This window comes from Neoarius graeffei, chromosome 13 (genome assembly GCF_027579695.1).
Source record: "Neoarius graeffei isolate fNeoGra1 chromosome 13, fNeoGra1.pri, whole genome shotgun sequence".
NCBI lineage: Eukaryota > Metazoa > Chordata > Actinopteri > Siluriformes > Ariidae > Neoarius > Neoarius graeffei.
Genome location: NC_083581.1, coordinates 61,395,439 through 61,422,475, shown reverse-complemented (window position 1 = coordinate 61,422,475; position 27,037 = coordinate 61,395,439). Strand labels below are relative to the sequence as shown.

The window sequence follows — 27,037 nt, the reverse complement described above, 5'->3', positions numbered from 1 at the left end:
TAAACTTTTTCTACATTTTTATAAATATTTATTTAGATTAGATTGTTTATAGCCAGCTGAATTCTGCAACTTCTCTCAGCGCATAAACACCAGTGCAGTTTGCTATGGAGATGAGGCGAGACCTGGCGATGTGGTACGGGATGGTTTAAGTTATAAATCAGTTATAGAAACTGTTTTATTTAATCAGGCTAACAGATAAACATCCAGGTCCCTACCAAATCCACCATTAGCTTGATCAATTCTATAAAAGTCTATTTAAATTCTGAAAACTGTACAAATGTTGTTGTTTTCCACCAAAGAGGCGGGATTAGCCAACGCAGAATAGTGACGTTTGTCTCTTGTTGATGACGTGTAGGTCGTATGAATGCGACCTGTCCGGTCAGACTGCAGTCGCATGTGAAAATATCGGATAGTATGCATCGGATTTAGGACCACATATCCAAGCGGCCTGGGTCGCATGTGAAAAAATCGGATCTGTGTCGTTCAGATTGTCAATAACAAATCGGATACAGGTCGCATATGGGCAAAAAAATCGGATATGGGTCGTTTCAGGGTGCAGTCTGAACGTAGTCTTAAATACACACGGTTGTGTAAGTGTGGGTGGAATCAGTGACTTGGAGCTTGGTCCTCTTGTTGTTGATAGTTGTGGACAGTGGCCTTTCGTTTAAACTCTGATCTTTTACCTGACTACCGTATTTTCCGGACTATACGTCGCTCCGGCGTTTAAGTCGCATCAGCCAAAAAATGCATTATGAAGACGAAAAAAACATATATACGTCGCACCGGACTATAAGTCGTACTTTTTTGAAGGGTTATTCTATCCATAGAATCTGTGATTGTATCTGATAAGCGGCGCGTGGTTACTGCGCGACTGCATTCTTCGTTTATTAAATAAACAGCTGAGCAGTGATAACGCGCCCTTTGCCCTGTAAGTAGCCTAGTCTGATTATTTTAAATATCTACTACTATCTTTAATACTATCACTATCGTTATTACTAATAGCCTATATTATTATTATTATTATAACTAATATTAGTAGCCTATTACTGATGCATTAATCAGTTTGCTTTTAGAATATTTTTACCGGTAGGGCTATATCGCCCCATGGCTCTTTCATCTGTGTTATTAAAGCTGTAGTCATCATCGAGGAGTGTCATTCTTCATTTTTGTCGAATTTTATTTCATCAAATGAGAGGTCAAGTAGGCTATAGGTATATCATCTCCAAAGACAGGTACGGTAGTAAAAACAACCGTCTAGTGAAAAAAAAAAAACAACAACCGCTTTTAAATCCCCTACTTAAATCCTTAAAATGAGTCATTTAACTCATGTCTTGTGTGATCTGATCTCCAATGGTGAAATAAACCGGTTGTGATGAGTACAGTCTGTTATTTTAGAAGATAAATGTAATATATAATTTAATATATAGACTAATAAAAATTAATATTTTATAATATCACGACATATTACTGTCTGTAACTGTTTGTCACTAAAGCGTTTTCTAAGATCATAATGTCTGATATTATTATTATTATTATTATTTTACACACACAATAAGCGCATGTGCTTTAAGTTATAGTAAACCATCCCCCGCCTTTTTTTTTTTTTTTTTTGAGTCGCCGGACCCACCCACCTCCTGCGTTCCGGGACCTCCCACTTCACAAATTAAGCACTGCCTAAAATCACTACATAACTTATTTAAATAACTATAGGCCTATCATTAATAATAAAACACAGGTCAATCAAGTTTATCAAGCTGATGATTTCACTCCAAATCAGCAAATCCATTGAATTCCTCATCCTCGGTGTCGCTTCTGAACAACTCTGCCTCCAGCGGCAGATGAAGCGCCGTTTCCTCTTCTGCGTGGCTGTCGTCAGACTCAGCATCAGCTCCAGTTATTCCGCGGTGAAAAAAAATATATATATATATATATATATATATACGTCGCACCGGAGTATAAGTCGCATTGCCAGCTGAACCATGAAAAAAAGTGCGACTTATAGTCCGAAAAATACGGTACATGCTGTGAATTGCACTGCTAGTTCTCGTGATGTGACTGAAAAACCTTTCGTCACACACGTCTGCTACAGGTTCGTCTCTTTGATGGCAACAGGGCAGAACTTGCTTTTTCATTCACAGGCTCCTTTCCTCAGGCCCAAACATCTTTTAAATACTAACTGTATTCTAATTATTTTTGTCATGTACATGAAGAGGGATTAATGCTGTAGACATTTTACAATAAAGGTAAAAATAACATTCATCGATTTTCTTTATTTATTCATAATTTTGTAGCTAAAAAGGCAGCAGTAGGTTTAAACACAGAACTGGAAAAACAGCACTTTGTACGTGCAGAAAAGCCCAAATTACCCTGCATCACGACGGAAAAAGCCCAAACTCAGAAATACAGGGTGTAGCCCAAATTATGTAATTAAAAGGCCTGAATGTAGCCAGAGGAGAAATCAGTAGCACAGGCATCAGAGAGAAGCAGATTTAATGTCTGGGCTATATGGTGTGTGGGTGTTTTTTATAAAATAATTTGTAGTTGCCCAGTGGAAAATGACCCATACTCATTATTGACTTCCACAAGACAAAAGATTTCATTTGGTATTAAACAAAATAAATTTGGTTTAAACTTAAATCAGGTTACAGTGTTTTGATGCTGTAACTCCAGCATACTGTATATTACTCCTTCCAGATCCCACTACAAACATTTACACACGTTCATTGAGCAGATGTGTTCATCCAAAGTGACTTAAAATTGAGCTGAACAGATGAGGGTTAATGGCCAACAAGTGGTAGCTTGGCGTTACCAGGATATAAACTCTCAAACCGGGGTAGGCTTCCCGATAACATTGCCCTTTAGGGCTAAAGAGCGAGTTGAGACTCTCTTCAGCAACAAACGTTGTCTTTATATGTGGCTTTCCCCAAACTCGCTCGTAAGAAGGAGTCTAAAGAGCAACGGGATGAAGAACTTCTTTGCAATGCATGCCCCTGGCATAGGCATTAGTAGTTGCTAAGTCCTGTCAATGAGGTCACATGGCGTCCAACTTTGTTTTTTTTGGTTTAAAAAGAAGTGTTTATACAATATATTAACATATTTTAGTCATTAAACATTACAGATAATTAATAATTGAAACTATTTTAAAGCAAATTTTTTTTTTTTAAATTCCAAGTGTGCTTTTTAATTAAATAAAGGTTCATACAAAAGAATGAGTAAATGATCAATTAAATAAATGTGTTCCCCGTGCCCGCTCATTTCACTATTACCCAAACATACAGTCAGGATTATTTCAACTGTTATCCACAATGCCAAATGGGCAATGTTCTTTCTTGCATGTGCGCAAGAGAGGTTTTGATCTCTCTCTACTCAAGGAGGTTGAATTGACCTCTTGCGCGCGCGCGCGCGCACACACACACACACACACACACACACACACACACACTTCCTTAGGTAGAGACAGATCAAAACCTCTCTCTAGGAGAGAAGATGACCGCCTCTACGCAGCCTCCCCTGTGAGTAGTGAGAAATGGTGCAAGACCAACTCATGAAACTATCGCTGAAGAATCATCGAGCTGGCAGGCCAAGGTCAGGACCAAGGCAAAGAACGTCCTCCTTAGGACAGGCGGATACCCCCACCGTCGAAAACCAAGGCCTGTCGGTGCTCCAACTCAACGTTGAGGGCCTTACCATCGCCAAACTCTAAGTCATCAGACATCTCGCTGATTCCAATAAAGTGGCAGTTGTTCTCCTGCAAGAGAGACACTGGGTTTCTGACGACAACCTCAAGCTGCCTGGGTTCCTCCTCGCTGGGTCCATCCACAGCAAGACACATGGAGTGGCAACCTTTGTCCGGGAAGGATTAAGTTGGTCAGCGACCAGCCACTCTCCACCTGGCTGCAACATTGAGTGGCTGGTCACCAAAATCCAAGAAACATCTGTTGTGAATGTATACAAGCCCCCACCAACAGCGCTGACTATCAAATCACTTCCACCTTTGCCTGCTCCCACCATCTATGCAGGTGACTTCAACTGCCAACATACAAATTGGGATTACAACCACCCATCACATGATGGTGAAGCGCTGAGTGAGTGGGCTTCTAACATTGCTGCTCTTCGACCCAAAAGAGCCCGCAAGCTTCTTTTCTGCACGCTGGAATTCTTACACCAGCCCAGACCCTGGCCTTCGCTGTATGCCGCAGTAATGACCTGAAACTGGAGAGACGTGTCTTGGACAGGTTCCCTCGTTCACACCACCGGCCATCCATCATAAAAGTACCATCGCTGATACAGCCAGTAGCTGGCAAACCGGTCAGGAGATGGAATTTCAGGAAGGTGAACTGGCAGTTGTTTATGGCAGAAACAGAAAGAATTGCTGGTCTGCTGGACCCAGAAGCAGCTGATGTGGACGCTGCCTACGCCGCTTACTGTAAAGTCCTCCTAAGGGCAGCAAAGCACAGCATTATTCCGCGTGGCAAGAACTACATCCCGGACTGAGATGAGGAGTGCAGCTGCCTGCTGCGTCAACACCAGCAGGCGAACTCCAGGGAAGAAATGGACGCAACTGCAGAAGCTGGAAGACACCCGAAGGACTAGGTGGACTGAAGTAGTGGAATCTATCGACCTTCACCCACTCTAGCCGGAAGTCGTGACAGGCCATCAACCTGCTCTCAGGGAGAAAAACAACACCCCGCAGGTGTCAAGTGACAGCAGATGCCATTGCTTCCCAGATGCAAACAAAAACTTCACACGACTGATCTCGTGTGAGGTATCGTCTCTCTGCAGGGCAGCCAGCGTCGATGCCAACCTCTCAGGAGGCTTCACAGCAGCCGAACTAAGTGCAGCAATTAACAAACTGAAGCCGGGCAAGTCACCAGGTCGAGACAATATCCACCCAGTTTGTCATACGCCAAAGTGAAAGAACATCTTGTTGGCTATGCTCGTTCTTCTCCGCATGCTGCCGGAGGTCCAAGCTTCCAAAGACCTGGCGCCCTGCTTCTGTCGTAGCCTTGCCAAAACCGAATAAACCCGCTGAAGATCCGAAGTTCTACAGGCCCATTTCTCTGCTCTGTGTCCCATATAAGATCCTGGAGAGACTGATTCACAGCTGCATTGAGCCAGTGGTGGACCCACAGCTTCCGCCGAGGCAGGTCAACAGTGTATCAGGTAACCCTACTCATTCAGGATATCGAAGCCAGCTTTCAGGATAACGAGAAAGCTGGAGTAGTATTCCTGGACCTGACAGCAGTCTGTGATACCGTGTGGCACCGTGGACTACATTTGAAACTGTTGAGGACAATCATGGACTGGCACATGGTGAGGTTCATCATGCAGATGCTATCAAACCGTAGCTTTATCCTCCAGACCAGCGAGGGCCAGACCAGCAGGCTTCGAAGGGTGAAGAACGGTGTCTCTCAAGGCTCCATCCTTTCACCAATGTTGTTCAACATCTACATTCACGACTTGCCGGATATAATATCTACAACCCGGATTCAAAAAAAGTTGGGACAAAGTACAAATTGTAAATAAAAACAGAATGCAATCATTTACAAATCTCAGAAACTGATAGTGTTCACAATAGAATATAGACACCATATCAAATGTCGAAAGTGAGACATTTTGAAATTTCATGCCAAATATTGGCTCATTTGAAATTTCATGACAGCAACACATCTCAAAGTTGGGACAGGGGCAATAAGAGGCTGGAAAAGTTAAAGGTACAAAAAAGGAACAGCTGGAGGACCAAATTGCAACTCATTAGGTCAATTGGCAATAGGTCATTAACATGACTGGGTATAAAAGAGCATCTTGGAGTGGCAGCGGCTCTTAGAAGTAAAGATGGGAAGAGGCTCATCAATCCCCCTAATTCTGCACCGACAAATAGTGGAGCAATATCAGAAAGGAGTTTGACAGTGTAAAATTGCAAAGAGTTTGAACATATCATCATCTACAGTGCATAATATCATCAAAAGATTCAGAGAATCTGGAAGAATCTCTGTGCGTAAGGGTCAAGGCCGGAAAACCATACTGGGTGCCCGTGATCTTCGGGCCCTTAGACGGCACTGCATCACACACAGGCATGCTTCTGTATTGGAAATCACAAAATGGGCTCAGGAATATTTCCAGAGAACACTATCTGTGAACACAATTCACCGTGCCATCTGCCGTTGCCAGCTAAAACTCTAGTTCAAAGAAGAAGCCGTATCTAAACATGATCCAGAAGCGCAGACGTCTTCTCTGAGCCAAGGCTCATTTAAAATGGACTGTGGCAAAGTGGAAAACTGTTCTGTGGTCAGATGAATCAAAATTTGAAGTTCTTTATGGAAATCAGGGACGCCGTGTCATTCGGACTAAAGAGGAGAAGGACGACCCAAGTTGTTATCAGCGCTCAGTTCAGAAGCCTGCATCTCTGATGGTATGGGGTTGCATTAGTGCGTGTGGCATGGGCAGCTTACACATCTGGAAAGACACCATCAATACTGAAAGGTATATCCAGGTTCTAGAGCAACACATGCTCCCAGCCAGACGACGTCTCTTTCCAGGAAGACCTTGCATTTTCCAACATGACAATGCCAAACCACATACTGCATCAATTACAGCATCATGGCTACGTAGAAGAAGGGTCCGGGTACTGAACTGGCCAGCCTGCAGTCCAGATCTTTCACCCATAGAAAACATTTGTCGCATCATAAAACGGAAGATGCGACAAAAAAGACCTAAGACAGTTGAGCAACTAGAATCCTACATTAGACAAGAATGGGTTAACATTCCTATCCCTAAACTTGAGCAACTTGTCTCCTCAGTCCCCAGACGTTTACAGACTGTTGTAAAGGGAATGCCTCACAGTGGTGTCCCAACTTTTTTGAGATGTGGTGTTGTCATGAAATTTAAAATCACCTAATTTGTCTTTAAATGATTACATTTTCTCAGTTTAAACATTTGATATGTCATCTATGTTCTAATCTGAATAAAATATGGAATTTTGAAACTTCCACATCATTGCATTCCGTTTTTATTTACAATTTGTACTTTGTCCCAACTTTTTTGGAATCGGGGTTGTACCAAGTACGGCTATGCGGATGATTTGGCCATCATGCTTTGACGCCCAACATGGAAGGCGATGGAAGATGGTCTCAACCGAGACATTGGCATCCTACCTCCAGAAGTGGCATCTTCAGCTCAGCGTAAGCAGAGACAGTGTCTGCAGCATACCATCTCAACAATCGGGAAGCAAGAAGGGAACTGGACGTGTGTGTGTTGGCAACAACCGCCTGGAGTTCCAGCAAGCCCCCCCAAGTACCTTGGTGTATGCTTGGATCAGACACTGTCCTATAAGCAACACCTGGATGAAGTGAAGGCTAAGGTAACAGCAAGGGTCTCGCTCATCCGCCGTTTGGCGGGTTTGACTTGGGGAGCTTCCTCCCAGACCCTTCACATATCCACGCAAGCCCTTGTCCTACCTGTGTAGACTTCTGCCTGGAGCAGAAGTCCACACGTGAAATAAGATAGATACTGCCATCAACAGTGCTCTCCGGATAGTAACTGGTTGTCTGAAACCCACCCGTGTCCCACCTGCCAGTTCTTGCTGGAATTGCCCCGGCCAGTCTCCGACAGGATGCAGCTACCATCACCCTGGCAAGAAAAGCCTGCAAGTATGACTGGCACATCCTGCACAAAGCCACAATAACACCAGCTCCACCAGGCAGCACAAGAGATGCTACAGTCTATCCTTGAGGACTTGACCAGAGACGCCTGGCTGGCAGCATCCTGGAAACAGACGTGGGAGATGGCTGGGCCATCCTGCATCCAACAATACATCAGGGACCCAGGAGGCGGTGTAAAAGGAGAAGACCTGCCACGCCACCTGTGGACCTCGCTGAATCGTCTACGCACTGGGGTCGGTCATTTCAAGTCATCTCTGAAGAAGTGGGGCCTATCGGACAGTGCGGCATGCGAGTGTGGCGAACCTGAACAGACGGCCAAGCACAATCATCGGCTGCCCCCTATACAGCCCGTCCTCAGAAGCTGGCCTTTTCGACTTAGGACCAGAGACGAGGGTGTGGCTGCACGACACGGAGTTGGCCATCTGATGATGTACAAAAGAAGAACCACCTCTCTCTCGCGCGCACACACAATGTCATAAGTGCAGAAATGTCTCATTTGGCACTAAATTCAATAATCACTTGCCTAATGCAGTTAAATTTTATTAAAAATGTGATGTGACCTTACAATATCATATGTAATTCCATAACATTATGAATATTTCAATACGTTTTGCCTGTATTTATTTAATAATTAACTCGATGTACTTGCAACATACAAGAAAAATAATTGAACACCGGCAACAGACTCAACACCAGTTTCCACCGTTGACCGTGAGAGTCCCTCAGGGGTGCACACGCATTCGGCAGCAAGCGAGTCGCTCTTTGTTGTGAACGAGGATTACTTTGGCTACGATGATGTTCAGGAAAACCATGTTAGCTTGACAGTGGATCTTAGGAGGTGGTTAAAGATGCTCTTGGACTTAAGAGGCTTTCGCAAAACCCACCCCCTGATCAGTAGCAGTCCAGAGTCATAACTGCTGAACCACTACTACCTCTAAACGGGTGCAATCTGGCTGTGGGTAGGATTTTTACTAAGTGGATTCAGTACTGGATGACTGACTGACTGACCTTTTCCTCCAGAATCAAGAACGTTGGTACGTGGAAACGCTGACCAAAATAAAATGCAGTCACGCAGTTCGCTAGCAGAGTACGCAGCCACTTCACGGTTAAATATAGTGAGAAAGAATAGCTACTTGAATAATGTTTTGTGTGTAGCGTGAGGAGAAAAGCCACAGTTCATAGCTGATGTACTCACACTGCCTTTGTGTTGAAGACCAACGTTATGCGTTACATGAAAATTTTATAAGATCTGTGGCTGTACAGTCACCACTCCACAAGAATTCATATCTTCAATTATTTTTTACTTAGTCTGTATTAGTGCACTTAACTAGCTTGCTGTATGTTATTACATTGCTAAACTTAACTAACTGACCAGACTGAAAAGTGATTAGGTTTCAGGGTAACGCACACCATGGGAGCGAATTAAGGTCCATCCCTGAAAGTCTTTTTTTTTTTTTAAACTAATCCAGATCGTTTTTCATTTTTAGGCTGCCAGGAGATAGCTGAGGAGTTCCGTGCTCAGGAGATCGACGGCCAGGCCTTGCTGCTACTGAAAGAAGACCATCTCATGAGCACTATGAACATCAAACTGGGGCCTGCACTGAAAATCTTTGCCCACATCAGTATGCTCAAAGACTCCTAGCCTCTCCTTCAGGACTGAATCCACCCTAAACTCCTGCACTGATTTCTCTTCATATCCCATTACGGTTATGAATCCAGTGGACTCGTGCTGTAGCTCAGAGCCCCAAAAGTTTAAATCTGGACTTTTTTCCACAGCTTTCTAAGACGTGAGGAGGGAATGTTTGGTTAGTCTAGTCATGACCCCATAGGGGAATAATCACTGGTGAAATAAAAGCACAAATATCTGATTTAAATTATGTTCACAAGTGGCTGATCCTGATTCCTGCCCACCAGGAAGAAGTTAATAAAATGCCTAATTGCAATAGGTTTACACTTCATTTCAAGTTTACATTTTAGAACTGGATTTTTTTTTTTTTTAAACATGCCAAGGACTTGTTCGGGTGCTATGTGAATTGTTTCTTTACAGATATGTTCTAAAGATGAAGATGACACTTGTAGTACCAATCAGTGAAGAAAAGACATCTGAAAGAAAGATCAAACATGACGTCTGTTCATTGCTTATATTTATACTGACCGTGCTGGGGTTAGGAGAACTGTGATTACAAGAGGGTGTGTAATTTTTTTTTTTTTTTTTGGGGGGGATGATCATCAATACGTGCCTGCCTGTTCCTATCTGTCCCAAAGACTCAAATTTCAACCCATTTGCATCAGCCATGCAACATTTCAGCATACAGACGGACATATCTAGTTACTCAACGAGCAAATCTGTTTCACAGCATGCACCAGTCAGGATACTGGATCTGATATTTTCTGCTTGTGTTTTAAAAATTAATGTCTTTGCAAAGCTGTTAGTATTTGTAATTTTCACCTGATCAATATTTTATTTATTATGAGGAAGTGTGGGTGATAGTTTTGTATTTGGGAAGAATTAAATTTTCAGTATTGTGCAGTTGTTCTGTCTGATTTGACCTGGAAGAGAAGAATCTCAACGATCTGTTTTCTGGAGGCCATTCAGACCAAGGAAGGCATCTTACAGTCAGTCCGACAGGAGAATGAGCTGTTTTTCTAAATGTTGGTAATTTAAAAAAAAAAAAAACCTTCAATATCAACACTGGATGCCGTTTCCAGCTGCACAAATAGTTAAATCAATCTCAGACCACTCAAATACATAGAAATAGCACTCTACCATGATTTGCTTTTTTTAACTTTTTTTTTTGTTTTTTTTGCTTTTTAATTTATTTACATGTTTTAAATTTGCTCTCAGTTAAGAATTACAAGCACTTTAGGTTTAGCAACATCTTTAGTGTCTTTGTACAAGTTGCCATTTGCTCCATTCAAAGGTCTTGTTTTGATCGTAATCTCAGCAGTCTTCTGAATGCATAGTTCTGCTGGATTCAGTGTTTCCATGTAGAATAAGCTAAAGCAGAAGGAAAACTGGCAAGGTTGTCAATAATAACCTTAAAACATCTGACGTAAATCTACGTCAAACTTCCCGAAAAACCTGACTCGTTTCTCTATTAAATGCGATTGTCCTTAACCGAACAATCTGAAAGTCAGGGAGCCTTTCAAACAACTTAGTTATTATATTAATATCATCATTATTAACATTATTTATTTATTTATTTCTATATCCACCAATGCCTCATTTTGACCATTATGCAAAATGTTAAATACAATTGTTTGCAGGTCTTTAAAATAGGAAAAAGAAAAGAAAAAAGGAGGGGAAAAAATCATAAATTAGAGTCTGAACTGAGCTTTTGTTTCATTATAGCACAAATGTATTATTAAAGTCTTTCCTTAAAAAGTAACAAAAGAGGAAATTAAAAATTTAAATGAAATATTACTATAAATAATACATGTATTTAGTGCTCCAGCAATTAAGTCATCACGCCGCTGTACGTCAGTGAACTGTACCATTTGCACTGGTGCTCTTCATTCTTTCCATTGATACGTAAAGTTTGCTTGTATTTCATTTTCGAAGATGCAGTTATTGTTTCAGCAACTATGGTCTTTGTCAGCACGTGCTCGCAAACGTGTCCGTTTTTCCCCTTTCGTCAATTGTCCTCCGACTCCTCTTCAGCCTCTCGGAGCCACGTGAAGAAGGCGGTCACGGATTTAAGCGCTACCCCTTTGCCCTGTTGTTCAGCCGGATCCTTGCTGGCCTCCCACTTGTAGAACGCGTCCTCCGATATTACGTCCTCGTCATACAAACAGTCGAAGAACATACGGAGTAAGTCTGAGGAAAGAAAAGACACAACGTACTTAACATTTACAGATTCAAGAACAGTCCAGTTTTCAACTGTATATTACTGCGTTCACACTAGTAAGTGACGAGTGCAAATGTTATTTGCAGCCTCTTGTAGGCCTGTATGGTGCATCGTTTTTTAAGTGTTCATAGCTATAAAGAATACCAGCTACATCCACTGACCATCGGCCCCAAGATCTCTGCTACTTCCTTTCAAGCTTTATTTTTCTTCATAATATCTATCTATACACGCATGGTTGTACGGGACAATACAAGATGAAACCACAGTTTGAGGTTTTTCCTCCATTTTTGAGAATCAAAACAGTAAATGGGAAGTAATTACAGGTAGGAACTAATGTTCTGAGTGGAGAACTGGAGAGTGGGGGGGGGGTCAGAACACATGCACCATTGGAAAGGTCCAAGCATGATTTGAACCAACAATTTGCATAAAGTCAAATGTTGCTTGCGGCTGAAAGCGTGGCTCTGTGATTTGCAAGTACAAGTGTGGTCATAAGTTTACATACACAGACATGAATGGCACGGCAACATTGCGCTCTCAATGGACTTTTTCTGAGGTATAATGATCGGACAACATGCATCTTCAATAGGAAGGGGGAAAAGAATTTGGCACACAAGGTTTAATTTATTTTGGGTTTTCTGAAATCAACACTGTTAAAATTGTACCTAGAGAGTTTCATACACACACACATTTCACTGGATGTGAGCAATCGCATGCTCTGATTGGCTACTGTTAGGATATCAAATCATATACAGTGAGTAGAGAAAAACAAAATGGTCAGGCATCAAGTCAGAGATCACTTTATCATCAAGTATTTAAAAAACAGAAATAGCTAAAAGAAGATAGTCCCTCCCTCCCTCCTCCTAATATCTCCTGTTCCACACTCCAGCCCAGTTAGTGGCAGTAATGCACCTTAAAGTTGGTTTGCCAACCACCAAAAAACACTAAAGAAAATGGCGGCCCTTGTTACTGAACCAACCGAGGACAAAATAAAAACTCGACCTGAAAACAAAACCCCAACAAAATATGGAAAAAAGCATTTCATGGTCAGAATGCATCTTTTTTTTATTTTTCAAGAATTATTATTGCATATTTCACAAATTGTTACTGTTTGGTTACATTCTAAGCAGAAATTATTTTGTCAGACGTTTTGTACAAACTTATTTATTGAACTTGCAAAAAATAAAAATAATGCTCTGTTTCTCAAAATCCAGTGAATGTGGACAGAATAAAACAGTTATTCCACTCAATCTCCTCTTACATGGCTTATAGCCGACTCGGTGCTACGTGGAATAACATTTTAATACATTATATATACACGTGTGTGTGTGTTTAAAAAAAAAACAAAACAAGTTATTAATTCAGTGGCGCTGAAAGTTCCAAAATATCTTTTAATCTGCCAATGCCTCTTAACTTCCTGTTCGTGATCATGTTTGGCTACAGCTAGTAGTTTTCTTGTAAAACATAACAGTTTGTTTGACAGCACTTGACACAGTCAAACGAGTTTGATATCGCCATGGACGGAGAGGCTGCAGTCCAAGAGAGAAGCCCCTCCTCCAAATGCGACATCTTCAAGGTCGACTTAAGGTTTGCAGCTGACCGCATGGATAAAGATAAAAGCCCATCCATCCATTATCTGTAGCTGCTTATCCTGTGCAGGGTCGCAGGCAAGCTGGAGCCTATCCCAGCTGACTACGGGTGAAAGGCGGGGTACACCCTGGACAAGTCGCCAGGTCATCGCAGGGCTGACACATAGACACAGACAACCATTCACACTCACATTCACACCTACGGTCAATTTAGAGTCACCAGTTAACCTAACCTGCATGTCTTTGGACTGTGGCCCTTGTCGGCCACTGGGCTCAAACCCAGAACCTTCGTACTGTGAGGCGACGGTGCTAACCACTACACCACTGTGCTGCCCAAAGATAAAAACCTTCTAGAGGAAAGTTTTGTGGTCAATTTAAACAAAAGATTGAGTTGTCTGGCTACAATGGCCAGAAGTACACTGTACCAGTTGTTAAGCATGCTCTGAGGCTGTTTTGCTGCCAGTTGTACTGGTGCATTGCACAAAATGGATGGGATCACGAAGAACCTCTGATTTCTTCAGCATAACCTCAAACCAACAGCTGGACAGTTGAAATTTGGACACAACTGGGTGCTCCAAAAGAACAAAACACACATCAAAGCTGGTTATGGAATGGATAAAGCAGGCTAACATTACGCCTAAAACAAGTCCTGACTTCAACCCTAATGAAAATACGTGGGCTGTGTTTAAAAGTCGGGTCAGTGCCAGGAAGCACAGAAATTTAATCAAACTCTACCAATTCTTCCAAGAACAGTAGTCAAATGTTCAACTGGAATTCTGCCAGAAGCTTGCTGATGGCTGCCAAAAGCTTCTGGTCAAGATCAAACTTACTAGGGGACATTTAACCAAATATTAGGTGTGCTGTAAATATATATTTGACCCTGTGCATGCATGCATATTTTATTTATATATATATATATATATATATATATATATATATATATATATATATATATATATACACACACACACACACACACACACACTAGTGCATCTCAAAAAATTAGAATATTGTGAAAGTTCAATATTTCCCATCAGTTATTTAAGAAAGTGAAAATGTTATATATTATAGACTCATTACACAAACTAAAAGGTTTCAAGCATTTTTCTATTTTAATTTTAATCAGTATGGCATATAGTACAAAAACAAAACCCCATCTCAAAATATTAGAATATTTCATTTCGAGTTTGAGTAAAACAGTATGAACACAGTGTATCTCTCGGGCTAGTTCAGTACACACAACCACAATCATGGGGAAGACTGCTGACTTGACTGTTGTCCAGAAGATGATCACTGATGCCCTCCACAAGGAGGGTAAGCCACAAAAGGTCATTGCTGAAAAGGGTGGCTGGAAAAGGTGCACAAGCGACAGGGATGGCCGCAGTCTTGAGAGGATTGTCAAGAAAAGTTGATTCAAGAACTTGGGAGAGCTTCACAAGGAGTGGACTGAGGCTGGTGTCAGTGTATCAAGACCCATCACGAACAGACATCTTCAAGAAAGGGGATACAACTTTCGCATTCCTAATATCAAGCTACTCCTGAGCCAGAGACAATGTCAGAAGTGTCTTATCTGGGCTAAGGAGAGAAAGAAATGGACTGTTGCTCAGTGGTCCAAAGTCCTCTTTTCAGATGAAAGTACATTTTGCATTTAATTTGGAAATCATGGCTCTAGAGTCTGGAGGAAGAGTGGAGAGGCACAGAATCCAAGGTGTTTGAAGCCCAGTGTGAAGTTTCCACAGTCTGTGATGATTTGGGGTGCCATGTCATCTGCTGGTGTTGGTCCACTGTATTTTATCAAGTCCAAAGTCAACACAGCCATCTACTAGGAGATTTTAGAGCACTTCATGCTTCCATCTGCTGACGAGCTTTTTGGAGATGCTGATTTCCTTTTCCAGCAGGACTTAGCACCTACCCACAGTGCCAAAACTACTACCAAATGGTTTGCTGACCATGATATTACTGTGTTTGATTGGCCAGCCAACTTGCCTGACCTGAACCCCATAGAGAATCTATGGGGTATTGTCAGGAGGAAGATGAGAAACACCCGACCCAAAAATACAGATACGCTGAAGGCCACTATCAAAGCAACCTGGGCTTCAATAACACCTCAGCAGCGCCACAGACTGATCACCTCCATGCCACACCGCATTGATACAGTAATTCATGGTAAAGGAGCCCCAACCAAGTATTGAGTGTATAAATGAATATACTTTTCAGAAGTTGGACATTTCTGTATTGTAAATCCTTTTTTTGATTGATCTTAGGGAATATTCTAATAATTTGAGATACTGGATTTCTGATTTTCATGAGCTATAAGCCATAATCATCAAAATTAAAACAAAAAAGGCTTTAAATATATTTCACTTTACATGTAATGAATATAGAATATATGAAAGTTTTTGAATTAAGTTATGAAAAAAAAGGAACTTTTTCATGGTATTCTAATTTTTTGAGATGCACTAGTGCGCGTGTATATACATACATACACACACAAACATATATAGTGTTGATTTCAGAATTTTTTTTTTCTACTGATGCATGTTGTACAAGCATTCTGTGCAAAAAAAGAACAGTTCTAAGAAAATCACTGAAAGTCCAATGTTGGCATTCACAAGCATGTATAAAACCTTCTGACTACAACCATACATACATCAAAAATAATTGTTGTTTGGTAGTGCGAGTGTAGGCTCAGAATGTTACAAAGCTAGAAAAGGTACTCACTCGGAGGCTGGTCCAGTTTCACTATCAAAGCTTGAAGTGCATAAAGTGCTTGCAACTGTCTCTCCGTATCCGAGTTAAGGTACTTGTGTAATACAGGCAAACGCTTTTGGATAATGGCCGTGTCCACTCTACAGGAGTTGTTCTCCCCTGTGTGTACAAACACGCACAGAGCACGTTTAGACTGCTGGGATTAGAGGTAAATAAAACAAAGGGAATGTGCATCATTATGTGTCTGAATGTAGTAAATGGACTATTCGATAGACAGCCACTTACATTTGACTGCTGCTTTACACACAGCAGTCATCAGAGCTCTGAGGAAGGGTGGTGAACTCATTTCTAACTCCTCTAGATTTGCCTGATAGAGAAAATCACACAAAATAAAAACAGCATAACAAAACAATAGTGTTTTGAAAAACGCACCTTGATGTAAGAGTTTAGCACCACAACCCTGAATGAAATTACTTCAACTGCCTTGTACCTCTACCCAGTCGAAGATTTGTTCATCGCTAGCCACATCCTCCAGAAGTTTTTCAAGTTGCTTGTTCAGCTCTTCGGGCGAGAGTCTTCTCATAGAGGCCATGTCGGGTGGACTTGAGCAATCAGAAAGCGTGAAGTCTAGTTTCTAGCAAAGGTGGAAAACAAAATAAAAAAGTGAAGTGTCAAAGTTTGGAACAGTTTTATACATAAAAAATAAGTTGGTTCTCTTTATGGCACCATTTGATTAGAAATAAAACAGCACATCCGTCCATCTATTCGGCAACATGCTTTGTACAGCATGATAAAAAGTACTTTGTTTTCTGATCAGACGAGTTGCCAGGTGAGGTGCACTGACCATTAGGGTGCATCAGTTGCCCCCTAAAAATGAAAAGTTCCTCCGATCATGATGCATTTTTGTTTTTATGTTCCTTTTGGTAAGAAAACACACTGGGTGAAATATTTTGACAAAATTCAAAAGTTTAATGGTGGCACCAGGAGCTCAAAGTTATGGAAAAGGCTGCTATTTTATGACAAAATTTCAATCACTTTTCATGAAACATTATGGCACCTTATAGAGTATACCAAATATCTTAGATACACATTTTTAGTCCATATTCTAAATATATTATCAAGCACAGTTTGAGTTTTAGCTGTTCATTGAATCATTGTTCAACTACTTTTAAACAATACAAATGTATTATGAATCACATTAATGCTTCTCAAGCCCTTGCAAAGGTTCTTAACATGATCTCTGGGTCACAAGCAATCAATAAATGGAGTCCAACATTGTGATTCAAACCTTACGCGAAAACATAAAATAAGCGTCTTTTGGCAAAAAATGAACCTCATGGTGCCACCATTAGACTTTTGAATATGGTCAAAAAATTTTACAGGATGTTTTTATTGGTGAAAAGGAACACCCAAACAAAAATGCATCAGATTTCATGAAAGTGAGGGCAACTGATGCACCCTAATCTGTGATCTTCATTTTATGTTGTAATTCACAACTATTCTATGGTTTTCCTTTAAAAAAAAACCTCACAAAATAGGGGGTAAGTGATAATATTGGGGGGCAAGTGGAAATTTACCCCCCAAAAAGTTAACGTTGAGCCCTGAAGTAGAGCCCTGCACTCCCGCGGGACCCGACGCAAAGCAGTGCGGCGCGGGACAAATTTTGAAAGCTCATTGCAGGCGCGGGCGGGAGGGGGAGTGCACAATGCAGGCGCGGGCGGGAGAGGTGATAAGCTGCAGTCCCGCTAACTAAAAACGTGTTTAAAATAAAATTTATAAATTATTAATTTATGTATATCGTATATAATTTGTGCTGATATTTTATTTGGCATTAATAAAAACATTTTAAGATGCCTAAATTTGCGGATGTGGTCTAATCTCGCGTACGTTTCCGATTCCTTTCCGCTCTTCCGTGTTTGAGATCTCCGATCATGGCAGAAGAGCAGAGCTCCTCTAGTGAAGCTCACAGTGCTTCAGAAGTAAGTGCTGCTTCAAAAAGAGGTACATTTACCATTAAAAAGTCAAGAGTATTAGTCCTAAGTATTAAAAAGTATTTAAAAAAGTATTAAAAAAGACTGTGTATCGCACAGATTGTTCAATTTAAAGCTAGAAATAGACAGTGTATAATCTGAGGAGCTGGTTGTGGTTGTGCAGCACTTCATATGAGAGGAGAATGAAATTGCGGTTGGAATCATAACGCCACAGACTCGGAAGTGGGAGTGCGAGTGCGCAAAGCGAGAGCTGTCAATCATGAGCGCATGTAGCGCTCAACTTGGAATGTGTCAGCAGAATGTCAGAGTCTAAACAATAAACTTACAATAAATGAAGGATCGGTCAGTGGAGAGCTCAGCTAAGCTCAGCATGTTTAATTCCCCAAGCCAATGACAAGAACTTTCGTGAGAAATAACGCGAACGTCTGCATCATGCGGGATTTGCGGGCGGGAGCGGGACAAAATATGGCAGGCGCGGGCAGGAGCGGGACTGAAAATCATAATTCTTTGCGGGAGCGGGACTGCACAATGCGGGAGCGGGACTGAACATTCTGTCCCGCGCAGACCTCTACCCTGAAGCCAAGCACTTCTTTCAAGAACTAATGATGCTCTTGCTTTTAATCATCTCTACCATTACAACTAAAGATGTTGGTATGAAAATCAACTACAGCCCCAAATTCCACTGGATCCTATTTAGTCCAGACATTCCAGTGACATCTAAATCTAGAGTGCAGGCAACAGCTCACCTGCTTTGATAGATCCCTGTTTTTTAAATAAAACAGGGTGCCCACTCACACCTGATTGTCATCCCATTGATTGAAAACACCTGACTCGAATTTCACCTTCAAATTAACTGCTAATCCTAGAGGTTCACATACTTTTGTCACTCACAGATATGTAATATTAGATCATTTTCCTCAATAAATAAATGACCAGGGCGGCACGGTGGTGTAGTGGTTAGCGCTGTCGCCTCACAGCAAGAAGGTCCTGGGTTCGAGCCCCGGGGCCGGCGAGGGCCTTTCTGTGTGGAGTTTGCATGTTCTCCCCGTGTCCGCGTGGGTTTCCTCCGGGTGCTCCGGTTTCCCCCACAGTCCAAAGACATGCAGGTTAGGTTAACTGGTGACTCTAAATTGACCGTAGGTGTGAATGTGAGTATGAATGGTTGTCTGTGTCTATGTGTCAGCCCTGTGATGACCTGGCGACTTGTCCAGGGTGTACCCCGCCTTTCGCCCGTAGTCAGCTGGGATAGGCTCCAGCTTGCCTGCGACCCTGTAGAAGGATAAAGCGGCTAGAGATAATGAGATGAGATGAGAAATAAATGACCAAGTATAATATTTTTTGTCTCATTTGTTTAACTGGGTTCTCTTTATCTCCTTTTAGGACTTGTGTGAAAATCTGATGTTGTTTTAGGCCATATTTATGCAGAAATATAGAAAATTCTAAAGGGTTCACAAACTTTCAAGCACCACTGTAAACTTTGTTATAGATTTCTCTTTTATGATTTCTACATTATCGAGTAACGAACCTACAGTCTGAGAGAGTTCTACACAAACGCACTGAACTTTACAACAGCTGCATGTATGTGAAATGGAAATAAATCGACTAAGGCAGGAAAAACTATTTTGGATAAATTTGTTATTGTCCATTACAAGTAAAAAGTAACCAATAACCAAACTTAATGAGAAACTTAATCAATAACCAAAGTTCAACTCAATGTGTGATCTTCATTTTATGTTGTAATTCACAACTATTCTATGGTTTTCCAAAAAAAAAACCCTCACAAAATAGGGGGTAAGTGATAATATTGGGGGGCAAGTGGAAATTTACCCCTCACTTGCCCCCCAGGGCAAGTGGGCTTAAAAGTTAATGTCGAGCCCTGAAGCCAAGCACTTCTTTCAAGAACTAATGATGCTCTTGCTTTTAATCATCTCTACCATTACAACTAAAGATGTTGGTATGAAAATCAACTACAGCCCCAAGTTCCACTGGATCCTATTTAGGGCCCGTTTACACGAGGACGCTGTCGGGTAAAAATGACTAAATATTTTATCGGAAGTGCCTTTCGTCTACACGGGGATGGCGTTTCCGAGGCTGAAAAACGGAAAAAATTGAAAACGCCTTCCAGAGTGGATAAGTTAAAAACAGCCCCCGTTGCATATCCGTCTAAACTACCCAATACGCGAAACTCTGCTCGGATCTGCTCACGTCGGGTACGCGTTTACGTCATACATATGTCATATACTGTACATGCCAGCCCGGGAAGTAAGAAAGTAAGTAAAAAAGTAAGAGCATGTCTGATTACATCGATCCAACGGACCTTCAAGCTGCTCTGGCAGCTTTAATAAACGTCCAGGAGTCCTTCGAACATCTATACCGAATCTGCACATATACCGTTAATGAACAGAGGTGGGTATAGTATGCTCTTACTTTTTTACTTACTTTCTTACTTACCATAGCCAAAGTAGTCAAAGTTTTCGCGGCGCAGATGTGCAGATCAGACAAGACGGAAGACGTTGCGCATGCGTGCAGACATAGCGGAGGTCTTTCACAGCACCACCTAGCCGCCTGGCATGCACATCCAATTGAATTCCACACATTTATGCGTCGCCGTATAGACGCAGATTTCCTCCTTGAAAACGGTCGTGTAGACGCGGAAAAAAGTGAGAACGAAAACGGACTTTTGTGTTTTTGTTTCAGACCGTCCCCGTGTAAAGTGGGCCTTAATCCAGACATTCCAGTGATATCTAAATCTAGAGTGCAGGCAACAGCTCACCTGCTCAGTAATGAAGCTGTGCACATCCTCCGTCTCAGGGAGGAAATCAGGCCAGCTCAGTCCAGAGTCCCTCCATAAGGCCCCCACTTTCCTATGGCTCTGAAGCACAGACAGACACACACAGCTATTACAACAATATCAGCACAGTATACAATTACTGAACACATGTTGAGCGAAAATAACCATTTCAAATTGTATGACAATATACAGATTTACAGTGTCTAAATGATATATATAACTTTTTTTAGCTTACCATTTGTTTGCATAGAAGGTGCAATATTTCAGAAAATAATATGCCAGCTCTTCCCACAGGGAGTAAAGGTTTGCTAAATTCACTGCACAAAAAGCATTAAAGAAAACAAACATCCCTTACAGCAAAAAAACATATACAGATTAATAGAACCAGACACCATTACATTTGCTGAGATCATAATAATAATAATAATAATAATAATACATACCTAAATAATTCTCTCATAGAGATTCCTCCTTCCCGGAGCACGGGATTAACCAGCTCCGCTAAGTACAGCCATATATGAGGAATGTCAATGGCCATATCATCTGCTATCTCAAGGGTTTCTGAAAACCTTCGTAATCAAGAAAAGAAAAAAAAATGGAAAGAAGACAGGAAACAACATATTTAATCTCCTAGGGCTTAGCGGTCACATGCGTGGACAGCACTTTATGGAAATTCGGAACAAGAATCCACATATGTGGACATACTTTTTCTCTAAAAGTACATCTTATCAAAAGATGATGCTTAGTTTTTATTCTAATCAGGTTCTAATAAGCCCAAATAGCAAAGAGAAATAAAAAATGCATGTAAAAAAAAAAAACAGCTTGGGCCTTAGGAGGTTAATGAGGATTAGGATTCTCTAATAGTATGTTCCAGGTTAAAAAAAAAATACAGTAGACCCCCGCCTATTCGTGGTTCAGTATTCATGAATTCACATATTCGCGGGATTTTATATAGAACACATCTCCTATACATTCGCGGAAATCTCAGCGATTCACGGTCATTTGCGGCGAACATATCGAACGTTTACGCACTGCTACATTCTCAGAGCTGAATGCTCGCTTGCTATTGGCTGAAGTTTGAATGGCGGGCTGCTGCTCATTGGCTGATACGAATGAGCGCATTGTACAGTACAGTCTTGCGGTTCCCGTAGTTCAGACTTGTTCACGTGTTGCGCGTTCTTGGTATTTTTGAATAATAATTTTTACGCCCTACAATGGCTCCTAAACGCTCTGCATCTTCTAAGGCTCCTGCCAAGGAACCTAAGCGCCAGAAGACGGTAATGACGCTGCAGGAGAAGGTAGGACTTCTCGATATGCTAAAGGAAGGGAAGAGTTTTGCGGCAGTATAGCCTAGGGTATAGGGAGCAGGGCTTTGAACCGGTTCAAGGAACGAAAACGAAAACCGGGAACTTTTTCTATTTCACATGGAACAGAAACGAAACCAGAAACTTTATTATTTTTTATGCTCCGGAACAGAAACGCTTATTAAAAATAATGGTAACCGGTTAATACCGGTTTTTATTTCGTTCCTCAAAGTTTCCATAGCCTACAAATAAAAAGTCATTCTCCTCCTGCGCAAGTTTCTATGACCCGCTGGGGTTCACTTCCTGTGTGACGTTCGCTGACTGAATGGAGAGAGCGGGAGGGTGGACTACTATCACGTCTCCACATCTTAAATAAGAGGTAAATATTGCAGTCTATCGTTATTCAAAAACGCCAATTTCAAACACGATATCAATATATTTGTCCACGTTAATGAGAGGCTCGCGAACATTAAATGACGTCAACCTCTGTTAGCCTATCAATGCATAGGGCCTGACTAGCCTTTGGTAACACACTAAACGAATTATATCTTTCATTTTTGGCACTTTTTCTGTTTGTGTAGATGGGAAGACATACTGAGAATCCAAATCGCCAACATTTGAAATAATAATTGTTTTGAATTATTTCTTGTCTTATTTAATGAAGGTTGCAATAGAATTTGGCTTAAGCTGGATGAGACAGAGACATAATTTTATAGCCATTTGTTAAACAGCTGACAGGGAACGTAAATAACCGTTCCGGGAACGAAATTTTTTTGTTCTAACCGGTTCGGGAACGTCTATTTAATGGTGGAACCCAAAACCAGAAACGTTAAAATTCCGTTTCTGTTCGGAACGAACCAATAGGAAAAAAATTCTGGTTCAAAGCCCTGATAGGGAGTGTTTTAGACATCAAAATAAGCATTTGTGAGCAGTTTTATGGGGGGGAGGGGGGGTGTTTACAAGTATTCACGATTTTGGCTTATTCGCGGCCATGTTCGGTCCCTAACCCCCGCGAATACTGAGGGCTTACTGTAAATAAATAAACAAACAAAGATCAGTCATCAGCAGTGAAAGATAACTACGTTTTTACATAAATAATACAGATGGACAACTGTAAAAACAACCCCGTTAATAACAACACTAACAAAAATCCTTTGGGCCATAGATATATCATCAAGCTGTCACCATCTCATGAATCAGACAGCTGTGCCTCTAGTGCTAGTGGGAGTCTAATTATGACAGCTGTGTGGTAAGGAATGATACCCACCCTTTAAAGAACTGAGATTTGGAGAGGCTCCCAGCTTGCAGCAGCTGATAAAACAGCTGGCCCATATGGTCACGCGTGATCTGGCTCCTCTCTAGCGTGGACTCCACACCCACCCGCACAAAAACATATAGCATTGTGGCCTGTTCCAGTTCCTCCACGCACTGCATGGCCTCCTGCACACAGACGTGCCCGATGACATGACGCATAACAATATAATAACGATGTGTAATAAAGAATGTGATGTACGCTATAAGACACTGAATGAGGGAATAACCTTGTAATCATTTATGTGCAAAAACTCATCAATAATGGACTTGGACCGTCTCTCCATCTCCTCCTCTGATAACGCAGGCTTGTCTGAAGTAGGACCTGGCACTGCTTCAAGTTTTACTGCCACACAGGAGATATGATGCGTCATCACAAATAATGCTCACGCCAACATACAAGTTAGGATCAGTGTATGGAAGTGTTATTTTTCTGAATGAAGAAGATGCTGCGTTTGTTGAATGTATTAAGTTTGTGCGCGTGCAAATCAGTGGCTCACCAGATTCCCTGGATTGGCTGCGCTCCAGTTTGCTTCTGCTTGCTGTACTGGTCTGCAGGTTGGGTGTGTCGGGGATGTGCGTGTCCTTGCGAACTTCTTCCTGCAGAGGCTCTTCAGCAGCCTCCTTCCCTGGCCCACCCACAGATGGAGGGCCAGACCGTGAAGGACCCAGAGTCAATGGTTTATCATTGCGCTCCCGTCCTGTGCTTCCACGACTGAGAAACACACAACGAACACATTTTTAAATCACCATTAAAATAGATGGACAGCTTTCAATCAGGACGTCACAGCCTACATTAGCTGACAATGGATCTTAAAAAGTGTTGCACAATACCTGCTCAGGCCTCCTCTTGAGTCAAAGTCAGGGGAGGCAGATGGAGTGGAGGCAGAGGCTGGAACGGAGGGCTGAAGCGGCGAGTAACGGTTCAGGCTGCTGGGGCGCAAGACATCTGCGAGAACACCACTTATAATCATAACTCGCTATTTATTTTTCACAAAACAAACGACAGAACCAGGAAAGGACACAGACTCTTGTATAATGCAGGGCTTTTCAAAGTGTGGGGCGCGCCTCCCCTAGGGGGCGCAACATGAGGAAAAATAAACCAGAATAAGTTACTATTGCGGACATTTAGCGAACTTCAGCTAGCCTTTGCCAGAGACAAAATGGATCGATTTTTAGTACCTAAAGCTACAGTGAGTGAGGAGACAGAGTTTGCGCCAAGCAAAAAAAAGAAGGAAGTATGACCACGATTATTTAAAGTTTGGATTTTCATGGACTGGATCTGAAGATGCTCCACTGCCACAGTGCGTTGTCTGCCAAGAGGTGCTAGCTAACGATGCTATGAGATGTTTAAAATGTGTAAAACAAGATGTTTTAAAAAAGCACAGATGTTTAAAATGTGTAAAAAAAGAGATGTTTTAAAAAAGCACAGATGTTTAAAATGTGTAAAAAAGATGTTTTAAAAAAGCACAGATGTTTAAAATGTGTAAAAAAGATGTTTTAAAAAAGCACAGATGTTTAAAATGTGTAAAAAAGATGTTTTAAAAAAGCACAGATGTTTAAAATGTGTAAAAAAGATGTTTTAAAAAAGCACAGATGTTTAAAATGTGTAAAAGAAAAAAAATGTGTACAACAACCATTTTTTTTTTTAAATACGAATGGAACATTTAAATATAGCAACAACAAAAATTGTAAGGGGGGGGGGGGGGGAGACGCTGTTGTTTATTTGCTCTCTGAGGGGGGGCTGAATCTCCCACACTTTGAAAACCCCTGGTATAATGCATTCACGTCTAACCTGATTCACTGGCCTTGGCTCCAGCTCCTCCACTGCTGCCCTTCATCCAGTTGAGCTGCGCTCGTCCCAACGGTCCCAACTGAATCTTATCATCTATTGTTGACTACACACACACACACACACACACACACACACACACACAGCGTAGTTAAATCAGGTTTACTATATATGCAAGGTGCCCGATTTATGCATCCTTTTGAACATTCTTCTCAATCTTTCATAGTGCCCCTTTTGAAACTGAAACGAACGGGCCCCCACTTCATGTGAAAGAGGAACCTTGCAGCAGCATGACTCTGCATGACTGATACCTTCTTCTCAAACACATTTATTTTAACACAAAGAAATGCTGTGTAATCCCGAATTAATTTGACTAAATTATCCACAGGAAAGCAAAAACGTTCATTTTTTTAAAAGACAAGTGGTCTGTAATATATTTATAACCCTAGTATTTATTTAAATAAACAGCAGCAATTATAAACACGCAACAAGGTTAAATCATCAGGTCTCCACTACTCAGCAAATAAATATATATATATATATATATATATATATATATTTTTGTCAATAGGTTAGAGCTAGGCGGCACGGTGGTGTAGTGGTTAGCGCTGTCGCCTCACAGCAAGAAGGTTCTGGGTTCGAGCCCCGTGGCCGGCGAGGGCCTTTCTGTGCGGAGTTTGCATGTTCTCCCCATGTCCGCGTGGGTTTCCTCCGGGTGCTCCGGTTTCCCCCACAGTCCAAAGACATGCAGGTTAGGTTAACTGGTGACTCTAAATTGACCGTAGGTGTGAATGTGAGTGTGAATGGTTGTGTCTATGTGTCAGCCCTGTGATGACCTGGCGACTTGTCCAGGGTGTACCCCGCCTTTCGCCCACAGTCAGCTGGGATAGGCTCCAGCTTGCCTGCGACCCTGTAGAACAGGATAAAGCGGCTAGAGATAATGAGATGAGATGAGATGAGGTTATAGCTACCTTTTTCTTTTAAGTCAATGTCAACATAACAGCTTATTATTAAACATTTAGGGACTGGAACTCCAGGGCGGCACAGTGGTGAGCACTGTCACTTCACGGCAAGAAGGTTCTGGGTTCGAGCCCAGCAGCCGGCAAGGGCCTTTCTGTGTGGAGTTTGCATGTTCTCCCCGTGTCTGCATGGGTTTCCTCCAGGTGCTCCGGTTTCCCCCACAGTCCAAAGACATGCAGGTTAGGCTAATTGGTGGCTCTAAATTGACCGTAGGTCTGAATGGTTGCTTGTGTCTATGTCTCAGCCCTGTGATGACCAGGGTGTACCCCGCCTCTCGCCCATAGTCAGCTGGGATAGGCTCCAGCTTGCCTGCGACCCTGTAGAACAGGATAAGCAGCTACAGATAATGGATGACTGGACTGGAACTCCACTTTCAAGAAAGTCCGAGTGAACTTCAAAAGCCTCAAATCAAGTAACAAAAACCTTTCTACATTATGTCAACAGTTTATTCAGGACATGCCTTCACATAAATAGATGATGCGACACTGCAGTCTTCCTCAAAAGCTGTCACAGCGTTTTCACCATCACTCATTGCTATTTACTGCCTTCTTTTTTGATACGCAGATCGAAAGTCCTCCTATGGCTCTAAAAACCCATAAACACTCAAGGCTATTTGAAGTTTATTTTCAAACAACTCTCAAGGGTATATGCACCAGTCAATTAAGCCAAAAAAAAAAACACCTTTCACCAGCAGGTGGAGCTCTTGGGCCTGTTTGACAAAACAAATACTGTCTTGAGTAATGTATCTGTGATGGAAATGTTTTTGTTAATCTATATCTAGAGCTTTGAGTGTTGAGTAAAGATGTTCAAGCATCATTTAAAACGCTGCCTTCCACTCAGTAAGGCAGCCAAAATCATGTCCCTCCACACACAGTCACTACCTTGGTGATTTTGGGGATCTTGTTGGGGTCTATCGTTCTACTGTTCTTAGGCACAGGCACAGTGTTCCAGGTCTCCTCTCTTGGAATTACTGTATAATAAACAGAAAAAAAAAAAAGAACAATAGACACCATTAGACACAGCG

The 27,037-nt window shown here is 41.7% G+C and overlaps 2 protein-coding genes across 12 annotated transcripts in view; one reads left to right on the top strand and one right to left on the bottom strand.

Annotated features, from left to right (window-relative positions):
- Positions 1 to 10,187, top strand: part of phc2a (polyhomeotic homolog 2a (Drosophila)) — a 110,553-nt gene extending 100,366 nt beyond the window's left edge. For all 5 annotated transcript variants that reach the window (XM_060938265.1, XM_060938264.1, XM_060938269.1 and 2 more), the window contains one exon: positions 9,149 to 10,187. In XM_060938265.1, the coding sequence (XP_060794248.1) occupies positions 9,149 to 9,303 (155 nt within the window). In that variant the 3' untranslated portion in view covers positions 9,304 to 10,187. The remainder of the gene's footprint in view (positions 1 to 9,148) is intronic.
- Positions 10,188 to 10,443: 256 nt separating this feature from the next.
- Positions 10,444 to 27,037, bottom strand: part of eif4g3b (eukaryotic translation initiation factor 4 gamma, 3b) — a 123,177-nt gene continuing 106,583 nt past the window's right edge. For all 7 annotated transcript variants that reach the window (XM_060938257.1, XM_060938258.1, XM_060938260.1 and 4 more), the window contains 13 exons: positions 26,895 to 26,983; positions 24,997 to 25,099; positions 24,036 to 24,150; positions 23,702 to 23,916; positions 23,432 to 23,547; positions 23,158 to 23,330; positions 21,030 to 21,155; positions 20,822 to 20,903; positions 20,569 to 20,667; positions 16,295 to 16,438; positions 16,090 to 16,171; positions 15,817 to 15,963; positions 10,444 to 11,478 (listed from right to left, as the gene is read on the bottom strand). In XM_060938257.1, the coding sequence (XP_060794240.1) occupies positions 11,297 to 11,478; positions 15,817 to 15,963; positions 16,090 to 16,171; positions 16,295 to 16,438; positions 20,569 to 20,667; positions 20,822 to 20,903; positions 21,030 to 21,155; positions 23,158 to 23,330; positions 23,432 to 23,547; positions 23,702 to 23,916; positions 24,036 to 24,150; positions 24,997 to 25,099; positions 26,895 to 26,983 (1,673 nt within the window). In that variant the 3' untranslated portion in view covers positions 10,444 to 11,296. The remainder of the gene's footprint in view (positions 11,479 to 15,816; positions 15,964 to 16,089; positions 16,172 to 16,294; positions 16,439 to 20,568; positions 20,668 to 20,821; positions 20,904 to 21,029; positions 21,156 to 23,157; positions 23,331 to 23,431; positions 23,548 to 23,701; positions 23,917 to 24,035; positions 24,151 to 24,996; positions 25,100 to 26,894; positions 26,984 to 27,037) is intronic.